Source organism: Rhineura floridana, chromosome 15 (genome assembly GCF_030035675.1).
Source record: "Rhineura floridana isolate rRhiFlo1 chromosome 15, rRhiFlo1.hap2, whole genome shotgun sequence".
Lineage (NCBI taxonomy): Eukaryota > Metazoa > Chordata > Lepidosauria > Squamata > Rhineuridae > Rhineura > Rhineura floridana.
The window spans coordinates 32641971-32657594 of record NC_084494.1 but is presented as its reverse complement, the minus strand read 5'-3'; the positions used below and the strand labels follow the sequence as shown (position 1 = coordinate 32657594).

Here is a 15624-nt window from a genome sequence, read left to right as displayed (position 1 = left end):
AAGCTTTGCTGATGGACAAGGGCAAATTTCAATATTTGGAACGTGTGAATGTGTATGTTTAAAGCTGTTTTGGTTCTGATGTATAACTGTAATAATGAATGGCAAAGAAGAAATTAAAAGTGACCCCTTTCTCCCAACCATGAGCTTATTTTGTTTTCTGAAAGGTGTGCTTAATTCATTATATTGTGACTCTTTTTAACATTTAAAAAAGGCAGTGCGTGTTGAAGTTTTGATGATATCTGTATTTCAGTGATCAGGTAAAAGACAGATTATTTAATCAATGAAGGCTGCTGTTGTCTGCATTCCTACTTGTGTCAAAGCACCACTGAATTCAATGGGGGCTTCTAAATAAATGTGGCTATTATCAGGCTGCATGAGTTAATTAGCTGATGTTTTGAAGAGGCGCGGGGGGGGGGGGAGAGACAAAATCTCTCCTCGATTGCTGTGCTTCTCTGTAGCTCCTTAATTGTGTTGCCTGTGAAAATGTCTGCGTCCCACCCAGCTTGAAACCTCTGTCAAGGGAAGATAGTGCTGGTCTTTGACCATAATAAATGTTTGATTGATTGATTGGTCAAGGGAAGGAGTGAAAGTAAGCAGCTGAGATGCAAAGGAGAGGAACGTTGCCTAAGCCTCTTTGCTGTTCATGCTGAGAACAAGGGTCAAAACCAGAGGCCCTTTTTTTCCTGGATCCAAGCTTGAATATGAGAAAATGGTTGGGTTGGGATTGGGACCCAGTTGGGAAGCCCCTTGGCCACCCCCACCCCCGGATTTCCATTCACATCACAGAGAAGTTGGAAGAGACGCATCTTTGCTTAAACACCCCTGCAGGTGTAATTCTGTGTAGTCCAAGATAAATTACCCAACTTCAGTGTATATGGGCAAGTGAATTGCTTCAGCTGGAGTATTTGGGGAATGAGCTTAGAGGTTGCCAAAGAAAGTGTTGCAGGGTATATGCTTGTTTTCCCAGCATGCACCTGGTTATCTAGCCCTTTAGAACCAAATCTTGAAATAGACTTTGATAACACTGTCTCTGCTTGCTGCCACCCTGCAATTTTGATTGAAGAACTGGACTTGTGTACATATTGTGCAATCGGTTTATGAGAAAAGGCATAGATGCATTATGTGAAAAATATGGTCCAGAAGTTAAGACAATTGGGCTCAGATCTTGTTTTATATATCCAGGGACTTCTGGCTCATGGGGTAGCCTCATTCGCCTCCCACCCCCCAGTCTCAGGTCTCCCGTTGTAAAATGGCTGTGCAGGCAAGCTTATTTCACAGAGTTGCTTTAAATGCTTGAAGAGTCTCTCTGTTTTTAAGGGACCTCTCGGTTATTCAAAGTATAGAGAAAATCCACCCCCAGCCTTAACACGAGCGAGAATGATGCAGCTGCCTCCAGATGGTGGGGTTTGGGAGCCTTTGAAGGGCAACATGTTTTAAGTTATTTAATTTAGTATTCTTTTTGAAAAGTGCCTTGATGTTCTATTCTGTAAAATGGGAATGATTTTAAATTATGAAGCCCGAACTGGGAAAGTGAATGCAAAGGAAACAACTGACTTTAATAGGGTAATTTGGAATGGGACCATATAGATTTGTGTGTGCTGCTTGTGTTGGGGAGGCTGAGGGGGTGCATTGCGAAGAAGCAAGGGTATCACCATTTGGATTCTCCAGGCTCCAAAACATCTAGAGTGAGCACGAAGTGAATAAATATGTTTGGGTTTGTTGAAACAAAGGCTGTCTGTTCATACACAATTTTTGGTGTTTGTTTTAAAACTGGAAATCTCCAAGACTTGTCCAGTGTCTTACACCCTGTGTCAGTATTTTTAGCAAGAAAACTTCTTACAGTAAACAAAGGACTGGAAATGGGGAGACTCCCAAGATTAAAACTTATCTAAGTTTAGACCAAGTGAGTCAGCATTAAACAAGATAACCACCACCCATAGACTTCATACACTCTCTTGGTTTAACAGAGCTATGAGAGACACATACATATATAATGTACTAGGGTCTGCCACACCTGCTCGCTTTGCTTGCCCAACCTGCCATAACCCCTCATCCACCACCCCCTCAGAGCTTGCCAAAAGCCTTTTATGATCCTCTCCCCACTTCTCTTCCCCCACCCGATGCTGGAGGTGCAAAGGAATACCTACCCCCCCACCCCCTCGCCAAACCACCTACTGCCTCCAGGCCTTGCCAAACTCCCCTCCCATTAGACCTGGCCAAGTCTCCTTTTCCACACCCTTGTCTGCAGGTCACCAAGCCTCTGTTTCCCTGCCCCTCTCCCCAGGTCGCTAAGCCTCCTCCCCCTTCTAGACCTTCTCCCATGAGGGGGAGAGAGGTGGCTGGCTGAGATGAACCACACAAGAATACTCACGACGGGCTGGAGCAGCTCCTCATTAACTGTCCTGTTCTCCTGCCACTTTTACTCTCCACCGCTGAGTCTGAAACAGTGTTGTTGGTGAGGTGGTGGCAGTAGAGCAGGACAGCTGTTAAGGTGCTGCCCCAGCCTGTCATGACTGTTCTTCTGTAGCTTGCCTGGGCCGGCGCCCCCCCCCCCCGCTAAATGCCTGGCAGTATTTAGGAAGCTGCTGGCAGATGGCACTGCAACCTGCAGCGTGACAACAGCCTTAGAAAAATATTATATGTAAGATAATTTAACAACTTCCCTCTGTTGCTTCCTACTACATTGAAAATGCATGGGGAATTTCTTGGGCAGGTCTATTCTTAAACAACAGAAAATCTTCTTTTGTGCTAAGAAAGTATTAGGTAAAAAGATCTGTGCAAATTTCCTTATTTTCTTCATAAAATTAATGCTTTTATTTTCAGTCCAATTTTTAAAGTTAATTTTAGTCTACTTTATATTTATACCCTGCTTTCCTATTAAAACAAGAACCAAAGTGAATTGCAGTACTTTTGTCAACTGCAGTGGACAACCAGGCCCCTATACGGTTAAAAGAGTTTTGTCGAAGATGAAATTTTGACAGTTGTGTGCCTTACAGTTCCAAGGAGAAGCTGTACCTACTGAAATTCCTGTCATCGTGATTATGAAAGATACAGGAGACCTGCCCTCTTTTGCCTCTTAGTCTCCCTATCTTAACTGCTCTGCATAAACTGGAAAAAAATCTGGTGAGTGTGTGAGCGTGCAAACGTGTGTGCCCACTCTTCCAGTATTCTGGAAAACCCTGGCTTGTCTCTGTGTTCAGCGGAATGCCATGCAGGCCCCAGACTTGCTTTTCTATTAGCTGGCTGCTCTGCCAGTAGCTGAACTTTGCAGGAAGTCTCTCTCAGCTGGAATGTCTGCCAGCTGCAGTGCATTTCTTTGTCCCTTGGCAAATTAGCTGCTTGAGGCAGCTTGCAAGAGAAGTGGTGGTAGGCAGGGCAAGTCCCATCAAGGCTTAATATTCCGCGTTACCTTGATCATTGATTCTTACTTTCTGGAGGCAAAAGCACATGTGCCTCAAAGCACTTTTATCAACCCACTTTTAACTGTTTCTCAAACAGCATTGGTCATGTTCACTGCCACCACGAGGGCCAGCAGCTTTCCTTTAAAAGAAATTTTGGACTCAGGCTGAAAAATACATTGCACATTAAAATTGTACATGGAAATGAATAATAAACTGCAGGCTTAGATTTGTATGTTTAAATAGCTTGACAGATGCTTGCTACAGAACTCACTACTCTTAGGATCTTTTAAAAAGAGAGAATGAAAAATGTAGCTAAATTAAAGAGTTCTTTCTCTTCTCATATCTTGAACGCTTGACTTGCACAGCAAAGCAATTAAAACGGAAGTGTACAGCAGCTGCTGCAGCTTGGAATTTTCTGGTCTTCCCCGATAATTACGTTAGTGGCGGAATTATTCTTTTTCTGAACTGAGCCTGGAGTGGGGGTGGGGGGATTGTTCTGCTTCAGTAATCCAGCCCGGATTACAACCTTGTAATTGGATCCCTGCACAACAAACTCTGGTTTTATGATGTGAGCTGTTGTTGAGCCATTCCAAGTCAGCCTCTGGGTGTGTGTGTGTTTTAATGACTCTTATCCAGTCGTGGGTTTCATAGCCAGCCACAATGCTGCCCTGCTTAATCCTGGGTTTCTGAAAACGTGTGTGCAAAAAAAGATGCTTTGAGGGCAGCTTTTAAGGGCTGCCAGAATTTCTCAGCTTAATAATGGGCTTATAGCTGTCTACCCAAGAAATGGCCTCCTCTGGAGGGAGGGGAGTGGGGAGAGAAGCTCCTTCGTAGGGTAGCACGAGCAATTTCAATTGACAGTAAACAGCGCTGTGTATGTGCTAAACCAGTCCCCTAAAATTCTGCTGCAAGATACCCCCACATTGTGCTATAACAAAGGCTCAGTTCTTCCAAGCTGTATAAATCAAGCACATTTTCCTAATTTCTCCTGGTTTGCAATAGGTCTTCTGCTTCTCCTGCTCATTTGGAGGGGTAAGGCGCTCTTTGGATGGGGTTACAAAAAAATCCAGGTGCCTGGTAGGCCCTGGCATCCAAGGGATTGGTCCTGGCTACTGCTATGTTGTTTGTGGCTGAGGGCAGGCAGTAGGCTTTCCCTGATCCCAAGGGAGATGTTGCTGTTCTGGCCAACTGGGTCCCTGCCTTTCCCTTACTCCATGTTCCTCCATCAGTCCTTTCCCAGTCTGGCTAGCTGCTTTGGCTCTGCTCCACTTTCAGGGTAGCTTGGTTTAGAGCCCTGGAAAGTTGTGTGGGGAAGAGAAAAAGAAAGGCCAGAACACACTAATAAAAACAGGACCCTCCTTCTCACTGGTGAGACTTTCTTCTGTCCAGACTCTGCTGGGTTAAGTTTTTGCAAGGAATTTTGAACTAGTATATAGTGTAGCGGTTAAGGTGCTGGACTACGACCTGGGAGGCCAGGGTTCGAATCCCCACACAGCCATGAAGCTCACTGGGTGACCTTGGGCCAGTCACTGCCTCTCAGCCTCAGAGGAAGGCAGTGGGAAACCCCTTCTTAATTCCGCTTACCATGAAAACCCTATTCATAGGGTTGCCATAAGTCGGAATTGACTTGAAGGCAGTCCATTTTCATACAAGGTGATGACTCAGTGGCACCTGGGAATCATAATTCAGCAGCTCCTCTGGCTTTGGGAATATCTGCAAATGTTGCTAATATGCCTGAGCATATATTCACAACAATAAGAACTAGAAACGTTCTTTTAAATAGAAATCTGTGTCTCATTTATTTTATTTATTTATTACATTTATACCCTGCCTTTCTTTTCATGATTGAAACCCAAGGCGGCTTACATATGGTTCCCAGGCAGTCTCCCAACCAGGCACTGACCAGACCTGACCCGAGCTGGCCTTATGTGCCTTCCGACCATAGCCGGGGACCAGGCTCATGGAATGGCTTTTCTTTCTAATGGCATGAAATACAGTAGGAAGTCTCAAGTTCAAATGTCACCTCAGCTTCCCTTTGTGATGTGGCACATGGCTCTGCAGTCTTTTTGTTTCAAAGGACAAAACATGCTAATAGCCTGTCCTGAAAACAACAGAGAATCACAAAACAGTTCATTAATACAATAGCTAATAAACAAAAATAATTTCCAGTCATTCTATTCGGTCTAGTATTCCAATAAAGTTTGAAACGCTTATAGTCTCTTTCAGAACAGTTGAGGCTACATACCTTTTGTCATACCCGCATTGCGTCTGTAAGTTCCCTGAGTACCACTAAAGCCCATGATTTAATTTGCCATTTTTGTGATGGAGGTTTCCAATATTTGCCATGTAGGATCCTGACAGGCTGTGGCCAAATGAGATCATACAACTTCTTTATCTCTAGACACCTTCCTTAGAAATTGTTAATAAAAATATCTTGGGATCTATTGTTAATCTTAACTCCCAGAATGCCATTAACAGCATTGCTAGGATTTTCTAGCTTTAATACAGAACCACGAACAATGAACAAAATGTTTTCCACATTTCTAGCATACATCTGAGTTATTTATTTTTGACAATTTAGTTTTAGCAAGACAGGGTTTTAAAACACTTTTCACACAGGGAGGGAAGCAATCGTATATTTATTCACCATTGTTCATAGACAAGACTTTAGATTAACTATCTTTGGGCTGCATTATCTTCCTTAAGATGTAATAAAACCTGACTGATTAGGATAACACTCTTGGTAGCTTTTGTTTTTTAAAGGCAAGCATTCTGCTAGGTATGCCTAATCCAGTGAACACACAAAGCAGCCCTTTGATCCTGGTCTCATCCTCTGCCTCCACTTCTGCAATTTGGGGATACTAATGCTTGCACCAACATTTCAGAGCTCTCTTTAACAACTGCTGTGTAGTTTCCATCATATCCTGAAGAAGCACCTCTTTTCCCTGGCCTTTGACGCCTGAGATATACAATTTCAAGACCCACCCGATTCCAGACTGTAACCTGTTTTAAACTGTTTTTAATACTGAATTTTAAATTGTTGTAACTTGCCCTGGGATATTATGGTGAAGAACAGGTAAGAATTCAGAATAATAATAATGAGCAAATGTATGTGAAGGAGCTCCGAACACCTGACACAACACTGTGCAAATGTGGTGGTGATGCTTACATATCCACCTTGGACAGCTCCTTGAGAGTTCAGACTAAAACCCGGAGCAGATTCCGCTGCCCACTTACGTTGGAGCCGCCAGCCACCACTGTTCTGTGCTTAACTGTTTACTATCCTGCAGCTGGAGTCAGGTTTTGCTATCTGACACATGAGGTTCCCGATTCCCTGCCCCAGTGAATGATGCTCTGTGGCTGCTGTCAGGATTCTAGCAGATCATCCCGTTATGCAACATCTGCTAACACCAGCAAAAACCTTGGCCACTTGGACATGGCTGGAAAAGTCCTAGAAATGGGCACCTAGGCTAATAAATATTCCCAAAGCCTTGTTTCAAGGGTTGAAAATGCGAGGATAAAGTGTGGATAGTGGAACAAATCATTATTTCCTTATGGCCAGTAATTTCATAGACAGAAGTTGCACACACACAAATGTCTCTCTGGATGCTTGGCCTCTCTGCCCCCTCTTTTCCCGTGTCACTGTCTTCCCTCCCCTAACCTCCAACTTTCTAATGCAAGAGGAGATGGAGAATTGGTCCCTGTGCATGCATTAAACAGGGAAGTGTTGTTTTTTAATTTAATATTTATGTTGCAGTCTTTTACTAATAAGTACCCAGACCACTTTACAAATGGGGAGCGAGCACAGGGATTAATTTCCCCTCTACAGTTAATTTTTTTTTTTTTTTTTTTGGAGACCTGGGTATCTGCTTTCAATAGTCAGTAGCCCTTAAAATGGGACATGACAGAGCAGCATGTTATAATCTGGTTGCAAGGGTGCAGTTGGTACTCGGCACTAGCGATAGCTAACCTGAAAAATTGCAATATGGCTTTTGAAAATTTGCTTTCTTTATATTTTGGTTGTTTGACTTTTAATATCCCATTCTTCCCCAAAGGCTCCTTACAGTGTGTAGATGGCACAAATAAAATGGACTTCTAACTGTTGGTGTGATCCCTCCCCCCACTTCTCTTCACCTTTTTCAGCTCAGAATGTAACTGTGGAAGAAATTCTCACCGCCTACAAGCAAGCCTGTCAGAAGTTAAACTGTAAACAGATACCCAAACTACTGAAGCAGATCCAGGTACGTGCCTTCATTTAAGTGTACAGCACAAACATTTATCAGATCTGCCTGTCAAAGCCAGAAATGGATTTTTATAAACATTGCAGAAAGCTGGCTGCAGCTGGAACTGAATACAGTAATTAAAAAAAGGCCAGTTCTGAAAATGTTATCCTCTCTTGGAGTTGGGTCGCATGCATTCCAAGAGCTGCAGTCCAGGCCCCTGTTGGCACAAGAGCCGCCAAGCACGGACAAGGTGTGGGGTGTATGTGTGTGTTTGCGTTGATCCCAAGATGGCTGTGCCAGCCTGAGAGAAAGGGGTTGGGTCAGACCCGGAGAGCCAAGTGAGCTTGCAAGATTAGGAATATAGGAAACTGCCGTATACTGAATCAGAGCATTGGTCTATCTAGTGTCGTATTGTCTACACTCACTGATCCAAACTGGGCTGTGCCCTGAAGTGGATGGATGGCTTGGATCATACTGGAAGGTGAAATATTGTATTGGTTAGAGCTCTTGAAACAGGGCCATCCATGCTTCCTTTCAAGTCTTCTTTGTGTCTTATCTTAAGGCAGTTTCCTTCCATGTGTAGTAATTTGCTGCTGCTGTATTGCAGGAATTTAAGGACTTGACTCCCAGGATAAATTGCCTGGATCTGAAAGGTACGTTTCCAAGTCTCCCGTTGACACAGTACATGTTATAATGACCTTGCTGACCCTGGATATACCTCTGAGGCTCTGATCCCTCAAAGTTTCTAGTTGGGAATTTGTGCTTGTAAGTAGTCCCTTTTGGCAATTGGGAGCAGGGGGTGGGGAGGTGGGGAAGAAATGTTCAGTGTTGTAGATGTGAGATTGTTCTGCATAGATTGCTACTCCATAGCGTAATGTGCAAATTGGTCTTGCTGGCAAACTCAGGAAAATCTGGCATTCCAAAGCTGGCTTGGTCTTTCAGAGGTTTGCAGCACCCCTTTACTCTATCCTCCTAACACCCCACCCACCTAATATTTTAATTGACTCCCGTTATTCTTTCTATTTTTAAATCACTCCCCAATTTAAAATTTTGAACAATCCTGCAAATGTTTGGAAATGAGCCAGATTGTGCAACCAGGCTGGCACATGCAAATAGAACACAGGACTAACGTACATATAATCTATTCCATGCTAGCAATACACATGGCCTTGGATTTGGAGTTACCTGGGGTCATCCTGCGTCTCCTACTCCAGCACCTGGTTTTACATTCCATAACCAGTGAGTCACTCATTCTAAAGAAATCGATGAACATCCTGTTCATACTGCAGAGACAGGTTGCTAATTTCAGGGCGCGTTTGTGTACAGACTTTGCCTGTGAAATATTGCCAATGAGAGGCTGGTCTACTGGGCAGGGCAAAGTATTGCCCAAGTCCAAAGGCACATGAAGGTGGGAACTTCATTGGAATGGAAAAGCAAAGGGCTGCACTTGGCTGAGCAGATGGTATGTGGCTGGGCAGGAGGAGGGGGACGAAGAGCAGCCACTTGGGGTTATCCGGCTCCATGGCTGAAATGAAAGTCAGGTCCAAGAGCATTCTTCACATTTGCAATACAGTGCCGAATCTGTGTTGTGGTGCAAAAAATTATCATTAAGTTCAATTTTCCTGTCACATTTGGAGCATAATTTCCCAGCTGTCGTGCAGCAGCAGTTTTGAAAAGGACAGTGGACAGTATCTGTTGGGGAAAGTGGAAAGAGTGCCTGCTGGTCACAATAAGATTGCTGTTGTTCCTAGGGTTGCCACCTCTTAGCCACTGTCAGTAAGAGAAGTCACATCAAATTTCAATAATGGAGATTCGGGGAGGTGTTGTACATGCCTCCCCCCCCCCCGGCAACTGCTCAAACTGAACTCAGCAGAAGCTCACTTTTTAATTGGATTTTCAGGTGGTGAGCTGGTCTTGAGAGCCGGAGGTTACCTCAACAATTTTCATGTCTGGGAAGTTGTTTTTGTTTTTAAAAGGGAGTAGAGATGTGCATTATGCCAAATCTTGATGCTTTTCTTCTGTAGCAGAAATTCCCAAACCAGGAGAGAGTTGTTTGTGTGCCACAAGGCTACTGAAAGACTCCATGAGCCAGAAGCACTCAATCCTCAGAGGCTAGGTTCACTGCTAGTCAGGAGGCCAATGCAGAAATGTAATTCCCAAGAGAATGTACAACACTAGGGTGGGCTCCTCTGCAGGCAGAGCATAGGAACGCCGGAAGCTATTTGTCCCCATCTATCCAAGGACTTTGATTGTCAAAATGTGCTGGCTTCTGCGTGTGTGTGATATTACCCATTCTGTCTCTCTCTCCCTCCCTCTCTCTCTCTCCCCCTCCCTCCCTCCCTCTTCAGGGTAGATAAATATACATATATATTTTTAAAAAACAGCACCCCAGATATGTTTGCTATTAAAATACCATTTAAAAAAATTAAATTGGATTTTAAATATATATATTTAAAAAGTAAATACTAAGCTTCTCTTAAATAACTAGGTTAATATTAAATGGTTATAAGCATGCTAGCCCTGGAGTTAATCTCTAAACTGAGCCAGTGTGGTTGTAGTGGCTGGAGTGCTAGACTGGGACCCGGGAAGCCTGGGTTCAGATCCCCACACAGCCCTGAAGCTCACTTGGGTGACTGTGGGCCAGTCATGGTCTCTCAGCCCAACCTACCTCACAGGATAAAATCAGGAGGGGTAAAACTATGTTTGGATGTACCTTGAGCTCCTTGGAGGAAAGGTGGGATATAAATGTAATAATAAATAAATAAAATGAATGGAATCAATGTTTCTATCATATTGAATTAAAATAGGATTTTTATGTGAATGAACCAATCTGATAATTTCTCAGATGTGAATATCTCCACTCTGCCTGCCAAACATGGGCCTTTCATTTTCACCTTATGTAAATAAACGGTTCTAGTCTGCCCAGTAACTTACCAGGACTTGCTTCTTCCTATTAGTCAAGAGCATTTCATTTTTGTTTGCTACTCTTGTTTTGGTGAGGGTGGGGCTGGCAGAAAGGAGCAACGCGGGAAAGGAAAGAAGAGAAAAATGTCCATTGTGCAGGTTCCTGTATTCCCATACTTAACCTTGCACACTGCCAAGGGTGCTGGTTGTTTGGGAATATTTTAAAGACATTTCTTCAGTAGGTGAGCATGGAAAATGTATAAAGTGTACACAGTACAAATCCTGCGAAGTCTGGTTGTAAGAATGAAACAACAGTATAAATAATATTCTTATTTAATTTAGTGGTCAGATTTGCACCACTGTGTAGGAAACAGATGAAGAAGTATCATTGGAAAACCTTTAAACTGATTTAATATTGGCCTTTTTTTCCTTGCTGATTTAAATCATTGTTACACCCCACATTGTACGTGTAGTATTTAACGTATCCTGTGCCTGACTAAAAAATATTTTAAATGCTAGAGGCTTGTGAATTTATTTGGTCTCTTTGTTTTCCAGGTGAGAAGTTAGACTACAAGGCTTGTGAGGCCCTGGAAGAGATTTTTAAGCGTCTCCAGTTCAAAATAGTGGATTTGGAACAAACAAACCTAGATGAAGATGTACGTTGACATGTAACACACAAAGACCTCTCTCTCTCCCCCCCCCCCCCCCGTGAACAGTTAACCGAGCTGAATCCTGTAAATTCTTCATCATATGGAACTTGCAATTCAGGGCTGAGTGTTTGGATATGAGGAGTTGCCATTTGGCCGGGCACTGTCTACCTCTGCTACCAATGGCAAAGAGCTTTCTCAGGCCTGTGACTGGATTGAACCTGGGGCCTTCTATATGCAATGGTCCTAGTGGCGAGACTGGCATGAGTTCTCGGGCTGGGTCCTGTGACAAGTCTCTCTTCAAAAAGTGCCACAAATTGCTTCTTGGAAGTGGATTCCAACCATGACTAGTGATGGCTCTGTCTAGGCTTTTGGGGACCTATTTGTAAGGCACATTAGTGGAGGCCCCTTAACCTGGAAGGGCACACAAATTTAGAATTTTCTTGTGCTGCTTCTTGCCGAGAGACTTAAAATGTGATCATCCACTGGCAGCCCATTCTTCCACATTGGGATTTGCCCATGCCTTCCTACCTCATTCTCCTGTGTGTGTGTAGACAAGACTTATGGCCCATGTGTTAAGATGTGCAACCAGAATTAATTTAGCCACTTGATGTTGACACGGTCCACTCCAAACTCTGTCTCTCCCCTTACAAAAAGAAAAAGGGAAAAGGTTCAATTCTGGTGTTTCATCCCAAACCACACAGGCAGCAGTGGTCTGGTCTGTTTCTTCTTCATGCAAATTTGTGTGAGTTTGGTTTAAATGCAGCATGCCAGTGTCCCTCTGATGGGCTTGTTGATAAGCAAGTCCCATCCTGAAGAAATAAATCATTTGTGGTTGGAAGCCTGGAGCAAGACTAGTCTTGTGTTGTCTCTTTGGCTTAGCTTACTGGTTTTTCAGTGCCATAACTAGACATTTATTTGCCTGGGGGCAGCCTCCCAGACCCCCCCCCTCTCCCACCTACCAGCTCTGAACTTGGCAGCGCACAAATTAAACAAACAAAGCTTCTGGGATATTTTGTGTTTAATATATTTTCTGACAGTCATACGAAACTTTAGAGTGAGAAATTGCAATTAAGAAATAACAATGAAGAATTACAGCAGATGTATTCATAAATCATTCTATCAAATTGGAATAATTTAAAATTTAGAAGTTTAGTTAATGTATTATTAGCAAAAACACCTTAATCAAACCATTGTTGTAATTAATATACATCAATAATACATTATTTTTTTATTTATTATTTGATTTATATCCCGCCCTTCCTCCCAACAGGAGCCTAGGGCAGCATAATACATAAAGGCATTAATTAAAGGAAAAAAACACCACTGTATAAAAAGTCATAAAGCATCTGGGATATAATGTATAAAATGTGTAAATCAAGGGTTAGCTCTGTGGGCATGAATTTGGTGTGAATTAATGTTGTGGACCTTGACTGCTTGCAGAGTTCCTACTGCTCAGACAGATTGTTCCTGCTCAGAAACTTGTGCAAACGACCTGCTGGCTGTTTCTGGCCAGTTGCTGCTGACTGGACAGTGTTGCTCTTACCCAAATTTCTCCTCCCCCACCAGTAATACTCAGTGACTGAATGTGCTGTACTGTCTTGGCTGCAGCACAGGGTCAGTGAAGAGCTGCAAGGGTGCCACTCTGTCTGGCGTATTGTCATTATGTGCACGTTCAATCTAGAGGTAAGCCCCATCGCACATGCGGTTTGGGGCTGCAAGCCTCTGAACAAGTTGATACTTGGTTTTGATGCACCACCTTGAAAAATGCATCTCATTTCAAACTACAAAGAGAACGTGTGTATAAGGTAACATTATCTTTAAAGGTGTATCAGTAAGTCACATGGGCTTTGCCCATTTTGCATCCCTCTCCAGGTTGCACCCCAGACAGGTGCTTCTGTTGCCCACCCTAGGTAACAGGACTGCTTTTTCTCCTCCTTTTCTCTTTGTCAGGGTGCCTCTGCGCTGTTTGATATGATTGAATACTATGAGTCAGCCACTCACCTCAACATCTCATTTAACAAACACATCGGCACACGAGGTTGGCAGGCAGCTGCACACATGATGAGGAAGGTTTGTATTGGTGATTAGATAATGTTCTCTCTTTTTTTAAAAAAAATGCATTGTTTGCAGGCAGCATTGCAAACAGAGGGTGGGCATTAAACCTGCGTCCTCATTCATGCGCACCCCAAGCATTATTGTCAAGCTACAACTCCTACTGCCTGTAAATTTATTTATTTATTTATTTGTTTCATTTTTAGATGCCATAAATGCCATAAGTTAGCCATTTTGGGGAATGGAGGGAAGAGAATTGCAATGCTTCTCCCCCAGTTTTTGAGAAAATAGCCATTTTTTAAAGGGTGAGAATTGGCAGGCTTGCTGCAAGTCCATGGGCCCAGCTGTAGATATCATTGTTGGAAGTGATGTAGACAGTCTCCTTTTGCACTGCTGTGTCTGATGCCTGTGGCAGACATGGGGACCCCAGCGGGATCCAACTCCCTTGCCAGAAGGATAAATCTACTTGCTGCTGTCTGTTCATTCAGGAGCTTGGTGGTAATCTCCTGTCTTAATGGTCTTATTGGTATTGCTGTGTCTAGCTGCTGATAGAATATTTTCCTTGACGCAGAGTGCTATGAAAAGCCTGTTCAGCAGACAGGGATCTTGGGCAGGGGCTAATCCTGCCAGTGCTGTTCTCTCACCTTTAACATCAGTCTGTATAAACGTGAGGGAGATCAGTAGTAGTGTTGCTTGAACCTCATTCCTTTAATATCTCCTGTCTTGGATTTTATTTTTCCTCCTTAAACACAACCACTGGGTTTTATTTCTCTTTTGTTTTTCTTTGCATGCCTGAGCATGGAAGACTTGAGGTGTGGTAGATTTATACACACAAAGCAGTCTTAAACGTAGGCCATTGGTGCACTCAGCCCAGAACTCTTATCTGCTCTGCCTGACAGTGGCTTTCCAGAGTCAGACAGAGAAGGACCTTTCCCAGCTCTGCTACCTGAGACTCTGTTAAGAGAAGATAGCATGGACTGAGCATGAGCTCGTTTGCATGCCACACAGTTATGGCTCCACCAAACTACTTGTCCAAGGTCACTTGCAGCCGAGCAGGGATTTGGCCACATGAGAACAGGCGTTTTCAGTGGTGGCTGACTGTTTGGTGCAATGCTCTCCCCAAGGAAACGCACTGGGCACCATCATTGTTTTTTTTTTTTTAGACTCCAGGCGAAGACATTTATATTTACCCAGGTCTTTGGTAGTTAAATTAGCCTCTATTGTGGTGCTCATCTTTTACTGGGGTAGAACTTGTCCTCCTTGATTGTGTTATTGGATAAGTATTTTAGCAGTTTTCTGCTGTACATTGTTCTTTAATGTTCTGGCTTTTAATTGATTTTATCTGTTTGTATTTTATCCTGTTAAGTCGCTTTGAGACTTTTCTATATAAAGTGCATAACAAATGTAATAACTAATAATAATAATAATAATTTGGACCCAGGTCTCCTTGGTTCAAGCCAACATTGGTCCATAGCTTGTTTTACAGGAGACCTTTACAGGCTTTGAGGAGCATCTGGAGGTTGGTGGGTCACCCTTTCTCCCAGGATAAAAACCCTCTCAAAGTGGATTACAGTGTAATTTAAAATACAAACCATCAAAACTGTAAACAACATTCAGTTTATAAATAATTAAAGCAACAAATAAGGTGGGAGCAGATAAAACCTCAGTTAAAAGCCCAGTATGCCAAAATTAATGAAGTGCAGACTGGAATGAATAAGTAATTAAGATCCTCCTATAGGCCAATAAAGAGGGGGCACACATACATCCCAGCGAAGGGGATTTCAAAGATGTGGGGCCACTAATCAACAAGTTGTCATGCTGCAGTTTCCAATTCTTCCACACCCCAGTTTTTGTCTCTGGGTCAACCACTGAGCTGGATTGGGGGCATCCAGTTATTGATCCCCTGCTCTGTCTACATAGCTGCATGAGTTCCTGCTTGTTCTCTCCTGCTTTTGATGTGCTGTAATCTGGACAGAGGAAGTTAACGTGTAGCAGAATTGTGCGGTGTGGATCCACTGCAAACTCTTCTGACTGCTTCCAGCCCTTCAATTCAGTTGCATGACAATATGCTGAGAAGTGCTGGCTAAGAGCACACTGGCCCACAGGTGTCCTGAGTTGAAATGGTTGTTGATACCAAGGTACAACACTTACACATCTTCATACTTTTTTTTAAAAAAAAGAAGTAACTATCGTACATGTACCTTCCTGACTCTCGACATTTCCTCTCGCAGACAAACTGTCTCCAGTACTTGGATGCCCGTAACACGCCCTTGCTGGACCATTCGGCACCATTCGTGGCACGCGCCTTGCGCATCAGCAACAGCCTAGCCGTACTGCACCTGGAGAATGCAAGCCTGTCCGGACGGCCTCTTATGTTGCTAGGTGTATAGCTTT

General features: G+C 43.3%; 1 protein-coding gene across 2 annotated transcripts in view; it reads left to right on the top strand.

The window, feature by feature from the left end:
* The window catches only part of PPP1R37 (protein phosphatase 1 regulatory subunit 37), a 51887-nt gene that overhangs the window by 18928 nt on the left and 17335 nt on the right, over nt 1-15624 (top strand). For both annotated transcript variants that reach the window (XM_061596592.1, XM_061596591.1), the window contains exons 2-6: nt 7545-7642; nt 8232-8277; nt 11084-11184; nt 13129-13248; nt 15462-15612. In XM_061596592.1, the coding sequence (XP_061452576.1) occupies nt 7545-7642; nt 8232-8277; nt 11084-11184; nt 13129-13248; nt 15462-15612 (516 nt within the window). The remainder of the gene's footprint in view (nt 1-7544; nt 7643-8231; nt 8278-11083; nt 11185-13128; nt 13249-15461; nt 15613-15624) is intronic.